Below are 15,459 nucleotides of genomic sequence, written 5' to 3' on the forward strand. Positions count from 1 at the left end.
AAACGGGGATCTCTGTTGAGTGGGCCCAAATCCAGCTAGCTTCACTCACACAAGTAATCATGTTGAAGCCAGGGGGGCTATTCGCATGAGTAAAGTAATCAGGATTTGTCCATTTCTGCAGCTCATGCACTGTGATTCTTTGGAGATCGCACAGACCTAGGCTCCTGTAACAAGAATGGCCAGTTTAACGGGTTGACTGTCTGAGAAGTACTCTGATCAAGCTTTACCAGCGCAGATGCTGGTAGGTAAACAAAGCAGTGAACAGTACCAATTTGCACTGGGAAGTTGACCAGTCTAGTTACCTAAGGTTTGTCAGTGAAAACATTTTGGAATAAAACAAACTTCACCCCTTTAAAATGGTCATTTCCCTGTTCTGAGCAGGTTTAGAGGACATGGTTATTTAAAACACCGGTGGCTGATCTGTACTACTACAATGCTGGGGTGCTTTTAAAAAAAAAAAAAGAGAGAGAAAAAAGCTCAGTGTGGAGACAGGCATTCTCTGAGGCCCCATGACAGGTAAATATTTGTTTACAATACGTTCTGAACTCCTTGGGGAAATCCTGCAGCTGAGGCCAAGTATAAAAACCCTTTCCACATGGAAAAAATCATGACATTCCAGCTGCTTATGACTTTACTGTCAGCAGATGACAGAGAATCCACCATCCAAACAGTGAAATCTTGCCTCACCAGTTTCCTGAGAATTTTTAAGCTCTTCTTGGTTCATTGATTTATTCCTACCTGCCTGGCTGCTCCTGATCTCTTCTCTGATCCTGGCACAACCATGCGATTTGTGCACAGCAGTGTGCTGATAGGGATAAGTGACTGACCCTCAGTTTAAGGTGATCTTGATATGTGACCAGACAGAACACACATTTGCTTCAGCTCCAGAATAGGTTTTTGTAAAATGTTTTACCTTTACAACATATTGGGGTAGCAGCTTTCTTCTTAAAGCTATGTACAAAGAGCTATTGCCAGAGCTACATAAATTACATCTCCCTTCCCCGCACGTTTAATTGTGTGGCTTGTTCCTGAGCTTGACAACTGCAGGGAAGGGGAACTAGCTACAGGGAATTTTTCTTAATGGAGCTGTCTTTATGGCTAAAGCACAGGATGGGGAGCCAGGATTCTCTTCCCAGTTCTGCCACTGACTTGCTGTGTGCCCTTGGGCTAGTCACATTGCCTCTCTGTGCTTTAGTTTCCCCATATGTGAAATGGAAATATTTCCAAACCTCACAGGGGTGTCTTAGGGGTTTAATCTTTGTTTACATTTGTAAAACATGTTGATATCTCAGAAATAAGGAGCTATTATAAATACAAATTAATAATTTAGTCTATTGATCTTTTCTACCTTTTTACCTAAATGCAGGAATAAGAGACGCCTGCAGAAAATTTCAGCATATTTTTCCCTACCCTGAATTCTGTCAATAATTAATTTTTAAGCACAATCTTGTACTGTTAAATCAGGGCAGAACATGACTGATCTCTGGAATCGTTAATATTGCCACATTAGCAAAGGCATAAAGATAGAGTTTGAATGCCTTCGTTCCCAGTGTGGAACATTTACATTTCTAATGCTTTACTGAGATGACTAGGTTGAGGAAGGGGAGCAGGTTCACTGGTGTATCAGGGCAACAGAGTATTAATGGCATTGTGAAAGCTCCTTGCAATGGATTAAATAAGATAGAAACTTCATAACTCTTTTATTCAGAGTTTGTGTTTTGCAGAAAGCTACAAGGATTGTGGATGGAACTTACAGATTTCTTGTGGCTGACTTGACTTTTTTGTTTCCAGTCTGTGAGCACGTGGCTTTTGGGATTGTCTCTCTCTGAAGGATGGGTATTGATGTATTTTGGCTAGTGAATGGAAGGAACATATATCAGGAATGTTCAGGATTCTGTAAACGTGGACCAAATCTATGGTTTGACAGTTTCCCTTTAAGGATTGCATGAATGGAATTCTCATATCTTTGGTTTGTATTATAATTTCCTTATAGTATAGAGCTCCCCACAGCTAGCGCTCCCAGTTGCGCAAGAGAGGAGCTAAGGTAAAATTAGCTGTCAACTAATTCTACCTGTTTTTCATCCTCTGTTCTCTTCTCTTCTAGGCTTTTGGGCAGTTTTGTGTAATGCCGCTTTTACTGAGGTAAGAGTATGTTCCATATCTGCACTCTGAGCACTACAAATCTGGGGTATCTGCAATGACCTCTTTAAAGGGGGAGTCTGTGTAATTTGGGATTTTCCTAGGGCCCTGAAGAGAGTGGGCAGAACTATTGAGCAGAGGCCCTGGTGTTTGCTGGCGTTTTTCTTTAATTTTTTTCTAATTTGATGACATTCAGATTTTCTATCAGGGAAGATTTAACCCTTTCTTTTCACAGCCAACCTTGTGCTTGGAAACTTCCTTTGGGTTGCCTCTCTGCCATCTTATATGTTCTTACTAAAGAGCAATCTCCTCTTTCTCAAAGTTCAGGGGCATACCGATCCGACGTTTTTGTTCACCTGTAGTAGGGGCAGGAGAGCAATAAGGGGCTGTGAAAGATTTCCAGGGTACAACCTGAAACCGTGGGACTGCTGTGCCCCCTTAACTCTCCAGCCTGGGCTGTCTCTCATGATGCTTTGCCAGTGACAAGCAGCAAACCCCTCCAGATGCTGCGATCACAGTTGACAGCATACAGGCACACACCCAGCTAAATTGCATGTATGCGCTCTCAGCCACTCATGAACTATACAGAGGGAGACACGAGAATTGTACCTTCTTACGCTGCTCAAGAGCTTCTCTTGAACAATGCAAGCTCGTTAATTAGTTTGACACTTCATCAAAGGAAATGGACATGCACCAATCTTTGTAATCTGAGCAGATTCCCTAAGCATTCCAGATAAACTCACTGGTTAAGATTAAACATTAAAATAAGTTTATTGACTACAGAAAGATATCATTTATAATCACTTAAAATCTAACTATCTCTGACCTTTATGCCTATGCAAGAGATAAATGTAAACACATTCTAAATACTAAACTTTATCAGTCTTAGTAAGATTTGAATCGAACAGCTTTTCTCACCCCACTGGATGTTGCTGGCAGGTCATAGTTCCTAATACACAGGCTGAATTCTCTTCTCAGCCTGGGACCAATCTCTCCAGTTCAAAGTCTTTTCTTCCAAACATTCTTGTTGTCTTCAAAGTAGGTGGGGAAGGAGAAGGGTCTCATGAGGCCGCTGCCCTTGTTATACTCTCAGTTCATGTCCCTGGGAAAATACTAGCCCAAACATGTCTTAGTGGACCTTGCTGAGTCAGAGTTGAGCAATCACCATTGTGTAGTGCTTGCGCAACTGTCTCTTATTAAATTGTAAATCTCCTGCTGGTCAATGGGTGGTGATGGTCATTTAACACCTGCCTAGGTGTGGGTCACCTCCTTTGGTGCCACTGGAGAACAAACAGTGGGTGACTCCCAGACTCACAACATATTTCAATAACAACCATATAGCAAAGTCTTAGAACTCCGTATGCAATGATGATATACATATTTTGACAGAATAATGAGTTTCAGCAGATCATGACCTTTCCTATACATGCTTTTTTATGAAATATCATAACCATTTACAAATGATGAATATGGAGGTTACAGGGTGCTACTTTGAGGTACAATGCGTCACGGGTCACATGAGAGTCAGAGCCAAATTGAGAATTCTCTTTGAAGTGTTCAGATCAAAGGTTTTGGTTTAGTTTATTCCAGACCTCCCAGTTGCCTTTTCAGCGTATGCAGTCATGAACATGCCCTTAATTGTGTGCACTTTGATCTGAAGAGGCACTAATAATTCAAGCTCGCAATGCAGCCCACAAGTATTGCTTATAATTTGGTGGGCAATATCTTGCAGATCCCAATACATTTTAAAGTTCTTCCCTGTAGTGCTAAGAACACTTGAAAAATGCCTGGTTTTAGGTAGGATCTACAGTGCGTTCTATAGCTACTGAATACCTCCAAAAGAAATGCAAATTAACAAGGACAGAAACTGTCACGCTCTTGTACAGTGGATCACTCCTTAAAATCAGGACCCTCATAGATATTGCTCATAGACTTTAAGGTCAGAAGGGACGATTATGATCTTCTAGTCTGACCTCCTGCACAACGCAGGCCACAGAATTTCACCCCCCACTCCTGTAGCAAACCCCTGACCTATGTCTGAGCTACTGAAGTCCTCAATTTGTGGTTTAAAGACTTCAAGCTGCAGAGAATCCTCCAGCAAGTGGCCCGTGCCCCATGCTGCAGAGGAAGGCAAAAAACCCCCAGGGCCTCTGCAATCTGCCCTGGAGGAAAATTCCTTCCTAACCCCAAATATGGCTATCAGCTAAACCCTTAGCATGTGGGCAAGACTCACCAGCCAGACACCCAGGAAAGAATTCTCTGTAGTAACTCAGATCCCACCCTATCTAGTGTCCCATCACAGGCCATTGGGCATATTTACTGCTAATAGTCAAAGATAAATTAATTGCCAAAATTAGGCTATCCCTTCATACCATTCCTTCCATAAACTTATCAAGCTTAATCTTGACACCAGATATGTCTTTTGCCTCCACTGCTCCCCTTGGAAGGCTATTCCAGAACTTCACTCCTCTGATGGTTAGAAACCTTCATCTAATTTCAAGTCTAAACTTCCTGATGGCCAGTTTATATCCACAAAAATAACAGGAGTACTTGTGGCACCTTAGAGACTAACAAATTTATAAGAGCATAAGGTGCCACAAGTACTCCTGTTATTTTTGCGGATACAGACTAACACGGCTGCTACTCTGAAACCAGTTTATATCCATTTGTTCTTGTGTCCACATTGGTACTGAACTTAAATAATTCCTCTCCCTCCCTGATATATTTATAGAGAGCAATCATATCTCCCCATGGCCTTCTTTTGGTTAGGCTAAACATGATCACTCGAACCAATGTTGTCCCCTACAACCATTTCTTCTATGAGGTCCTCACTACTCACCAAAACCAAATCTAAAATGGCATCCCCTCTTGTTGGTTTAGTAACTACTTGGTGAAGGAATCCATCAGCTATCGCATCCAGGAAAATCTGAGCCCTATTATTATTACTAGCATTTGTCCTCCAGTCTATATCTGGGAAGTTAGTCTCCCATGATCACACAATTTCCATTAGTATTTACTTCATTAAAAACATTAAAGAGGTCTCTATCCATATCCAAATTGGATCCCAGCAGTCTGTAGCACACCCCAAACACTATCCCAGGGAGGCTCTAGTAGTTTTCTTCCCCAATGTGATTTTTGCCCAGACAGACTCTGTCTTATCCATTCCATCACTTCTTATATCTTTACAGTCTACCTCATCATCGATATACAATGCTACTCCACCACCTTTGCCTTTATTTCTGCCTTTCCTAAACAGCACATAGCCTTCAATACCTGTACTCCAGTCATGACTTCTGTTCCACCATGTTTCTGGTTTCAATAGCTCTAGTTCCTCCATTTTGTTACCTAGATTCCTCGCATTAATGTACAAACATCTTAATTTTTGCTGTTTGGCATCTCTCACATTCTTTACCCAATTAGGCACAGACATTCTACCGCCAGTATCATCTATTAGAATGGTATCTACACTACCCTTCCTCCTTATGTCCATTCTCCTACCCACGGCTGTATCCTTTCTTACTTCATTTTCTTCCCTCTCAGTGTTAAAATCCGGCGTGGAGATTACCTGGACATCTCCCAACCATCTCCCCCAAATTCCTAGTTTAAAGCTCTCTTAATAGGTTGTGCCAGCCTCCATCCTAGAAGTCTATTTCCCTCCCTACTCAGGTGAAGTCCATCCCAAGAGAACAGTTGTCTGTCTATGAATGCTTCCCAATGGCCATACATCCCAAAGCCCTCCTTATAGCACCACTGCCTGAGCCATCTGTTGATCATCATAATCTTGTCACACCTTTGTTGCCCTTCTCTAGGAACAGGCAGAATTCCACTGAAGATCACCTGAGCCTCGATTTCCTTAAGCGTCTTCTCCAGTCTGGCATGGTCTCCCTTGATACATTCCAGCGAGAATTTAGCCGTATCATTTGTTCCCACATGAAGGACAATCAGTGGATTCTTTCCCACTCCCGTTAGGATCCTCTTCAGCCTCAGGTCCACATCCCGTATCTTAGCACCCGGCAGACAGCACACCCTTCTGTTCTCTGGATCAGCTCTAGTTACAGCCCTGTCTATCCTTCTCAGTAAGGAGTCCTCAATCATGTAGACCTGCCCTTTCCTGGTGATGGTGCGATTCTCCAGTCCATCCCCTGTTCCCTCTGGCTGCAAGTCCTCTCGATTCCTATTGTCCCTTGCAATCCTCCGCAACCTATCCCGTATCCTCCTGGGGCTCATATTTGGTGTTATCTCCATTGACTCTTTCCTTCTTCCTATAGGACTAACTGCTCTTCTCTTCTTCCTTGCCCTCTCACCTTCAGCGACTGCCTGCTGTGCCCCTTCTTCATTTTCCAACTCTGCAAACCTGTTCCTGAGCTCTCTTTCTCCTTCACTAGCCCGTCTTTTCCTCTGCCTGGTTCTCTTAGTCACATGTTTCCACTTTCCTCACCCAGCAGTCTCCCCTCAGAGTTCTTTGGTCCTGCTTCCATCTGCAAGTCTGAGCTTTTCCCTTCAGCCTCCTCATGCCTTTGCTCCATCATCTGCTCGAACCCCCTTCTAAACTCAACCAGAGTTTCCACCTGCATCTCCAATCCTCAGATCATTTCTTCCATCAGCTCTATCAGGCAGCACTTCATGCAGACAAAACTCTTTTCAGGTACCCCCTCCAGGATCATGTACATGCCGCAGCTTCCACATCCAGTCATCTTCATTGTGTCTTCCACTGCTTGGGTCACTACCACTGCTGCCTCTGTATCTGTCATAGCCTTCTCACCTAAGTCCTGTTAGTTCAGGAAACACAAACCAAACCAAAACACCACCACCCACAACAACACAAACCCCCAATGAGCACCAAAACACTGCCAGACTCCCCACACTCCCTTCACTAGCCTGGCTCTCTTAGTCTTTCCCTCAAGCTCCCCTTGAGAACTCACACTCAAACTCCCCTGTTTACAGCTATGTTTGCTGGTTCCTGTGCCGCTGCAGCTCCTAATTTGCCTCCTGATTCCCAGTCCTCACACCTTCCCTGTGGCATCTACAGTACTTGATTGCACGAAAGTCACATTAGGATGGTGTTATGACGAAAATAAACTTTCTTTTATAGGATTAGTGCAATTGCTTGAATATGAGTACATGTCCTCGTTTTGTATCTGTGCTGCTTATTTTCTCTCTGGGAGTGCAGGGCTTTCTAGGACCAAATCTCTGCCTGCAGTTCTCCATGTTCTAATAATCTGTCCAGGTCACTCTGCAGTTTGGGTCTGCTCTCCTTGCATGTTTTGCTCCCACTCCAATTTCAGTGTCACCTGCGGATTTAATCCTTATTTGAATTCACATCACAGAAGTACCTAACAAAGGAGGACATGGAATGTTTGGGCTTAGCTGGTGGGGGAAAAAAAAGCCTCTTCGTATCCTAAAAAAGGAATCCTGTACTAGACTATAGATAGCAGGAAGTATCATTGCTTGGAGCTTGACTGATGCTTTGGCATTTTTGAGACAGGAGCAGCTTCACAGACTATCAGGATTCTTGAGTGAGAGACTCTATTTCTAGAGTTAGACAACTTTGATTAACAAAGAAGTAAACAAAGCAGAGCCAGGATGATAAGATCCCCACTTCCCGCTTGTTTCTTATCTGCCAAATGAAAAAGTACAAAATGCATAGGACAAGGGGCTTTGATAAATTCTAAAGAAGTATAATATAAAGAACCTTCTTAACCTGGTAGTGATCTATCTTCAGCTATATGCGGTTACCTTTTCTTTGCCTTGCAGAGGCTTTGGTTTTGATTGTAGTTCCTCTTGTTCTGTTTATTCCCAGGCATAAAAAATGGAGCACCAATTTGCAGAAGGGCTCCCTACATCTGCCAGATCGCTAAAATGTCTTGAGTTTTAGCCACACATCTCCTTTTGATGCTGATCTTGATACAGATCTCATTTTCACTACTGTGTATTATCAACATGGGAAATGGGGAATCCTGATGCTTGAGGATGTAGGCCATGGTATATACACTTCTACCCTGATATAACATGAATTTGGATATAATGCGGTAAAGCAGCGCTCCAGAGGGGGCGGGGCTGCGCACTCCAGCGGATCAAAGCAAGTTCAATATAACGCAGTTTCACCTAAACGCAGTAAGATTTTTTGGCTCCCGAGGAGCGTTATATCGGGGTAGAGGTGTATATTAAAAAATTACATCACTTAAAGTTGCTTGTACTTTTTTTTTTTTTTTTTTTTTTTTTAAACCCTCATTTTTTGTCTTGGGAATGAAATCCTGGCTTGACTGAACACCACTCCCATTGACTTTAATGGGGCCAGGATTTTTCCTTGTGTTACAATTTGGGTGTCTGCAGGTTGACGGATAAGGACTTCACATATTTTAGGAAGTAGGAGGAATTGCAAAACAAACAGACTGGGGTAGCTGGGATCCCAGCATTTGGAAATAAGCTGTAAAAGAGGAAGAGAGTTGTATAGAACTACAGAATATCTGGTGTACACCATGTGGACATCACAAGATGGTGCGAGAGCATGGCTGTCTGCAACCCATTTGATGACAAAATGGCTGAGTGGTCATTCATGACTTGTTCTTCGGCTTTAACCTGCCTTTGCCAAATTGTCATGAATATTTACAGGCACAAAATCTGTCTCAGTCTTAGTACAGTGATCACTGGAAGGAAAAATATTTTATTCAATCTAGAAGGAAAAATTTTACTCTTCTCAGGTGAGCAGAACTTTGCAATGCTAGTTAAAGCTGATGTCTCCTTTGACTACTTTCGTTGATGTCTCCAGCTGCAGGAAGGCGTAGCTATTGAAGACCTGCTTTGTCATCACACTGTATTCCACTACGAGTGCAGAAGCAGGCTCTGATCACTGGGGATGTTCATTTCTAAGTGACATTGGTTTCTTCCTGGGACTCTCCTTCTCAATAATAAGAGAATTGTGTGGGCATCGATCCATGGTGGTGTGCTGTCCTCTGTAGAGTATACGTAAAAGATCTGCTCTAGGAATTATTTTGGGGAAGTTTTTATGGCCTGTGTTATACAGGAGGTCAGATCAGTGGTCCCTTCTGGCCTTGGAATGTACAAAAAATAATGAATAACCTAGTAATCCTTCTGCTCTACCTCTGCAGAGGAACATGGTGACAGAGAGAGAAAATTGTTTTCTAGTACTTCTGCAAAACAGTGCACATTGTTCAAAAGAACTCTCCAGAAGCATTTTCCTCTTAACAAAATGTTTGTGAATTAAAACATTAGGATCGGGCTTACAAACTCAAGCAGTGACTCTCCGTCTCTCTTCCAGGATGAATAACTTCACTCTCATGCACTATCTTGATATCCATGAAGACCCCACATTTATTCCAGAGGTTGCTGCTGAGGGAAGAAAGGAAAAGCCTGAGACTAAAAACACATTGGAGGTTCTCAAGCAGTTGATGGAGACCAGGTCAGCATGATGTGCAAGGAGTAGGGGGTTTGTATGTGTGTGTATTAATGCAGTACTGGGTCATTATGTCATTGTCAGTAGTCTGGACAAAATCAGGTTTCCCAAAACAAAGTGACATTCTGTATGTCTTAAACAGTGGCCCAAGTTTATAAGGATTTCTCACGCACACGCACACGCACACACACACACACCCCTCTCCTCCCCCCCCCCCCCCCCCCGGATGCTTTCTGAATTCTAATGTGCAGCATCCTTTCCTTTCTCTTCCTTTGCAGTTTGTGTCCTTACTCAATATCTCCCCATGCTATCTCTGCACCTTCTGATACCGAAAGCTCCCCTTACTTCATTAACCCTTGTCTAGACTGTGGGGAAAATCTGTTTTGAATTAAGATGCATTTGAATTATGTACTGTTTGTGCTAGGTACTTAAATGTTTTTACACCAGTTATAGCAACTTAGTGCTTAAGTGCCTATACACAAATGCAAGAAGCCTGGGAAACAAGCAGGGAGAACTGGAAGTCCTGGCACAGTCAAGGAACTATGATGTGATTGGAAAAACAGAGACTTGGTGGGATAACTCACATGACTGGAGTACTGTCATGGATGGATATAAACTGTTCAGGAAGGACAGGCAGGGGAAAAGGTTGGGGAGTTGCATTGTATGTAAGAGAGCAGTATGATTGCTCAGAGCTCCGGTATGAAACTGCAGAAAAACCTGAGTCTCTGGATTAAGTTTAGAAGTGTGAGCAACAAGGGTGATGTCGTGGTGGGAGTCTGCTATAGACCACCAGACCAGGGGGATGAGGTGGACGAGGCTTTCTTCCGGCAACTAACAGAAGTTACTAGATCGCAGGTCCTGGTTCTCGTGGGAGACTTCAATCACCCTGATATCTGCTGGGAGAGCAATACAGCAGTGCACAGACAATCCAGGAAGTTTTTGGAAAGTGTAGGGGACAATTTCCTGGTGCAAGTGCTGGAGGAACCAACTAGGGGCAGAGCTCTTCTTGACCTGCTGCTCACAAATAGGGAAGAATTAGTAAGGGAAGCAAAAGTGGATGGGAACCTGGGAGGCAGTGACCATGAGATGGTCAAGTTCAGGATCCTGACACAAGGAAGAAAGGAGAGGAGCAGAATATGGACGCTGGACTTCAGAAAAGCAGACTTTGACTCCCTCAGGGAACTGATGGGCAGGATCCCCTGGGAGAATAATGTGAGGGGAAAAGGAGTCCAGGAGACCCGGCTGTATTTTAAAGAATCCTTATTGAGGTTGCAGGAACAAACCATCCCGATGTGTAGAACGAATAGTAAATATGGCAGGCAACCAGCTTGACTTAACAGTGAAATCCTTGCTGATCTTAAACACAAAAAAGAAGCTTACAAGAAGTGGAAGCTTGGACAAATGACCAGGGAGGAGTATAAAAATATCACTCAGGCATGCAGGAGTGAAATCAGGAAGGCCAAATCACACTTGGAGTTGCAGCTAGCAAGAGATGTTAAGAGTAACAAGAAGGGTTTCTTCAGGTATGTTAGCAACAAGAAGAAAGTCAAGGAAAGTGTGGGCACCTTACTGAATGAGGGAGGCAACCTAGTGACAGAGGATGTGGAGAAAGCTAATGTACTCAATGCTTTTTTTGCCTCTGTCTTCACGAACAAGGTCAGCTCCCAGACTGCTGCACTGGGCAGCACAGTATGGGGAGGAGGTGACCAGCCCTCTGTGGAGAAAGTGGTGGTTCAGGACTATTTAGAAAAGCTGGATGAGCACAAGTCCATGGGGCCGGATGCGCTGCATCCGAGGGTGCTAAAGGAGTTGGCGGATGTGATTGCAGAGCCATTGGCCATTATCTTTGAAAACTCATGGCGATCAGGGGAGGTCCCGGATGACTGGAAAAAGGCTAATGTAGTTCCCATCTTTTAAAAAAGGGAAGGAGGAGGATCTGGGGAACTACAGGCCAGTCAGCCTCACCTCAGTCCCTGGAAAAATCATGGAGCAGGTCCTCAAGGAATCAATTCTGGAGCACTTAGAGGAGAGGAAAGTGATCCGGAACAGTCAGCATGGATTCACCAAGGGCAAGTCATGCCTGACTAACCTAATTGCCTTCTACGACAAGATAACTGGCTCTGTGGATGAGGGGAAAGCAGTGGATGTGTTATTACTTGACTTTAGCAAAGCTTTTGATACGGTCTCCCACAGTATTCTTACCAGCAAGTTAAAGAAGTATGGGCTGGATGAATGGACTATAAGGTGGATAGAAAGTTGGATAGATCGTCGAGCTCAACGGGTAGTGATCAATGGCTCCATGTCTAATTGGCAGCCGGTATCAAGCGGAGTGCCCCAAGGGTCGGTCCTGGGGCGAGTTTTGTTCAATATCTTCATTAATGATCTGGAGGATGGTGTGGACTGCACCCTCAGCGAGTTTGCAGATGACACTAAACTGGGAGGAGTGGTAGATACGCTGGAGGGTAGGGATAGGATACAGAGGGATCGGGACAAATTAGAGCATTGGGCCAAAAGAAATCTGATGAGGTTAAACAAGGGCAAGTGCAGAGTACTGCACTTAGGACAGAAGAATCCCATGCACTGCTACAGACTAGGGACTGAATGGCTAGGAAGCAGTTCTGCAGAAAAGGACCTAGGGGTTACAATGGACGAGAAGCTGGATATGAGTCAACAGTGTGCCCTTGTTGCCAAGAAGGCTAACGGCATTTTGGGCTGTATAAGTAGGGGCATTGCCAGCAGATCGAGGGACATGATCATTCCCCTCTATTCAACAATGGTGAGGCCTCATCTGGAGTACTGTGTCCCGTTTTGGGCCCCACACTACAAGAAGGATGTGGAAAAATTGGAAAGAGTCCCACGGAGGGCAACAAAAATGATTAGGGGTCTGGAGCACATGACTTATGAGACGAGGCTGGGGGAACTGGGATTGTTTAGTCTGCAGAAGAGAAGAATGAGCGGGGATTTGATAGCTGCTTTCAACTACCTAAAAGGGGGTTCCAAAGAAGATGGATCTAGACTGTTCTCAGTGGTACCAGATGACAGAACAAGGAGTAATGGTCTCAGGTTGCAGTGGGGGAGGTTTAGGTTGGCTATTAGGAAAAACTTTTTCTCTAGGAGGGTGGTGAAGCATTGGAATGGGTTACCTAGGGAGGTGGTGGAATCTCCTTCCTTAGAGGTTTTTAAGGTCAGGCTTGACAAAGCCCTGGCTGGGATGATTTAGTTGGGAATTGGTCCTGCTTTGAGCAGGGGGTTGGGGTACATGACCTCCTGAGGTCCCTTCCAACCCTGATAGTCTATGATTCTGTGAACTTTAAAAACATGTTAGCTGCTCATAGTCAATCCTAGGCTCTACCCTGGGCTGCTGCCCTATCCCCCACCGAGTATGTTAGCTGTGTTGACTATGACCAGTGAAACATGTTTTTGAAACTGGTCAACATTAGGTTCTGATACTTTTTTTTTTTTTTTTTTTTTTTTAACAGCACGTAGTTCAAAGTTACTAGCTAACATGTTTAAAGGCAAGGCCTTAATCACCCACGTACTTAGGAAAGTTTTATGTTTGCTTAGAACATACACAGGTCAAATGCAGATTTGTCTGTCTTACCAATTAACCTGTTTTAACTGATTTCTACATGTCTGTCTCGATATTCTAACATATTCCACACCAGAAAATACAGAAAGCTATAGATTAGATTCTTGTTAGGCTTATTGACATGTTGAATTATTCTTTGTGATGTGTTTTGAGTGCAAGCTTTTTGGGGAAGGAACATGGGTTTTGTATAGTCTCTAATGTGCCTAGCATACTGTTTGTGCTATGCAAGTAATAGCTTTTCTGTGGCAAGTTATTCCTTAAACCTTCTTACAAACTCTGGATTTCAGTTGCTGGTAGTTCTAATGTGTGTCTGTCAGTGTATTTAGGTTTTGTATTTAAAAAGACTTGAGGCAAAATATTCAAATGTACCTAAATGATTTGAAACCCTTAATTCCATGACTCAGACTCCTTAGGCACTTTTGAATATTGTATCATTCTATAGTGAGGGATTTCTTAACAGCTAAAGACCTCAGCTGGGATTTCCAAAGGGGCCCAAAGCAGTTAGTTGAATTTCAGTTGGATTTTGGCAAAGAAGGTTTTCTGGTTGTTACACTGGAATCTGAAGTACTAGGTGAAGCTTTCCTAGTCAGCACCTCATCACACCCTTGTTGGCATTGTGAGTCTCAAGGAAGGTTCTTTGGCGGCTGACCGTCACTTTTTTTATTTCTCTCTTTGCAGGTCTCATCGAGCCAACACTGGATTCAGTTTCAAAGGGATCCAGGACTATCTGAACTGCTACCGGTAGGTGAGATTAAATGATTGGTGGAAAGACCTACAATATTAGGGCATCTTGTCTTCCCTTTTCCCCTCGGTCGCTTGATGTGGTTCCCTGTATCTAACGGATCTGTGTTAGGAATTTCTCCCCCAAAATTTGGACTACTACATGTACCTCCTCTTAACTTCATCCCGTCACTTCTAGTCCTTCACTCTAATCTGCTGAATAAATCCTCTTCCTAATTGGTTTTTACACTTTTCCAGTAATTGCAGACTCTCGCAAAGTGCTGCTAGGTGGGGGAGCTACGTCCGAGTCCCTAGCTCTTGGGCTTATCCATAGTCTTCTCAGTGAAATAGGAAAGCAGGGGAAGATTCCTTGTCACTTGTTGTTGTTGAGTGGGTGGATGGAAGGTCACCACAATGCAGAGCCTTTGAGGATCCTGAAGAACCTCCACTGAGTCTCCCTGCTGCTTGCCCTCCCAGTTTGACACCGTTCCACCCAGGGAGTGTGAACAGACCAGAGGTCACTGGAACAAAAAGGTCAAAACAATTCTAGGAAGCAGTGACCAGAGATTGGGAGAGGATTTTGTTCAGGCCAAACTTCTAGGAGCTGTATGCCTCAGGCCCATCTCTCATGCTAAGACAAATTATGCCGTCAGAACAAACGGAAAGGTGGGGCCCACCCCAAGGCTAGTGGGGGGCGGGGTGTTTGTGCTGTGCATGCATGCCCTAACCTCATGCAACCTCTCTGTGCATCTCAAGTGTACACATCAACCTGGTATCTAGGAGCTAGAATTACTGGAAGTGTTACTGCAACCTAGCGTATGTTGACTTTCTGAAGGCTCATTTTGGGGGGTTGATTATGAAGGCGATGTTGTGAGGCTGTTTGCAGCCCTCACCGTCAGTGGGAGACCTGCACAAAAAGTTGACTTCCGCGTTGTGCTCTGAGTTCAGCCCGCTCTCTGGCCAAAGCGAGTTTCACAGCCTTGGACCCTTTGCCAAGAAAATGCAATAGTTCTGCCCGTAGCTCTGTCATCTACAACACTCCGGCTGATCTTGGTGTTCCCAGGCTTCAGACTGGGTTTCCAGCTCCTATCTTGCTCTCTGGGGCTGGGAGTGCTGTGGAGACAAGCTCTCATGGGGAAGGAAGCATTTCATGTTGCTCAGTAGCACTAGCTGTCTAGGGAGTGTCACTGATCCGCTCCTGATTGATTGATTCCTATCAAGTTCTCAGCTCAAAGGGTGATGGTATGACACCTTCCTGCCAGAGGATGGTTTCCTTCAGAACTGTGCCTGGGAAGCAGAGAACCATCCCAGGAATCACAGGCACTGACTCTGTGAGTGCTCCAAAAAAAAAAAGTGGGTGCTCAGCACCCACCGGCAGCCCTGTGGATCAGCTCCTTCCCCTCTCCCACAGCACCTCCCGCCTGCCGGTGGCCCCACCAATCAGCTCCTGTACCTCCCTCCCAGTGCCTCTTGCCCGCTGCAATCAGCTGTTTGGAGGGGGCGGAACAGGGTAGGAAGAAGTAGGGCGGGATGGGGGATTGGCGGAAGGGGTGAAGTGGCAGTGGGGCCTGGGGCAGAGTGGGGGTCGAGCACCACC

General features: G+C 44.4%; 1 protein-coding gene across 1 annotated transcript in view; it reads left to right on the forward strand.

The window, feature by feature from the left end:
• Positions 1-15,459, forward strand: part of LOC135885282 (uncharacterized) — a 34,798-nt gene that overhangs the window by 3,227 nt on the left and 16,112 nt on the right. Inside the window, exons 3-5 of the mRNA XM_065412930.1 lie at positions 2,105-2,142; positions 9,419-9,559; positions 13,821-13,883. Coding sequence (XP_065269002.1) covers positions 2,105-2,142; positions 9,419-9,559; positions 13,821-13,883 — 242 coding nt within the window. The remainder of the gene's footprint in view (positions 1-2,104; positions 2,143-9,418; positions 9,560-13,820; positions 13,884-15,459) is intronic.

The sequence above is a fragment of the Emys orbicularis genome, chromosome 1, assembly GCF_028017835.1.
Source record: "Emys orbicularis isolate rEmyOrb1 chromosome 1, rEmyOrb1.hap1, whole genome shotgun sequence".
NCBI lineage: Eukaryota > Metazoa > Chordata > Testudines > Emydidae > Emys > Emys orbicularis.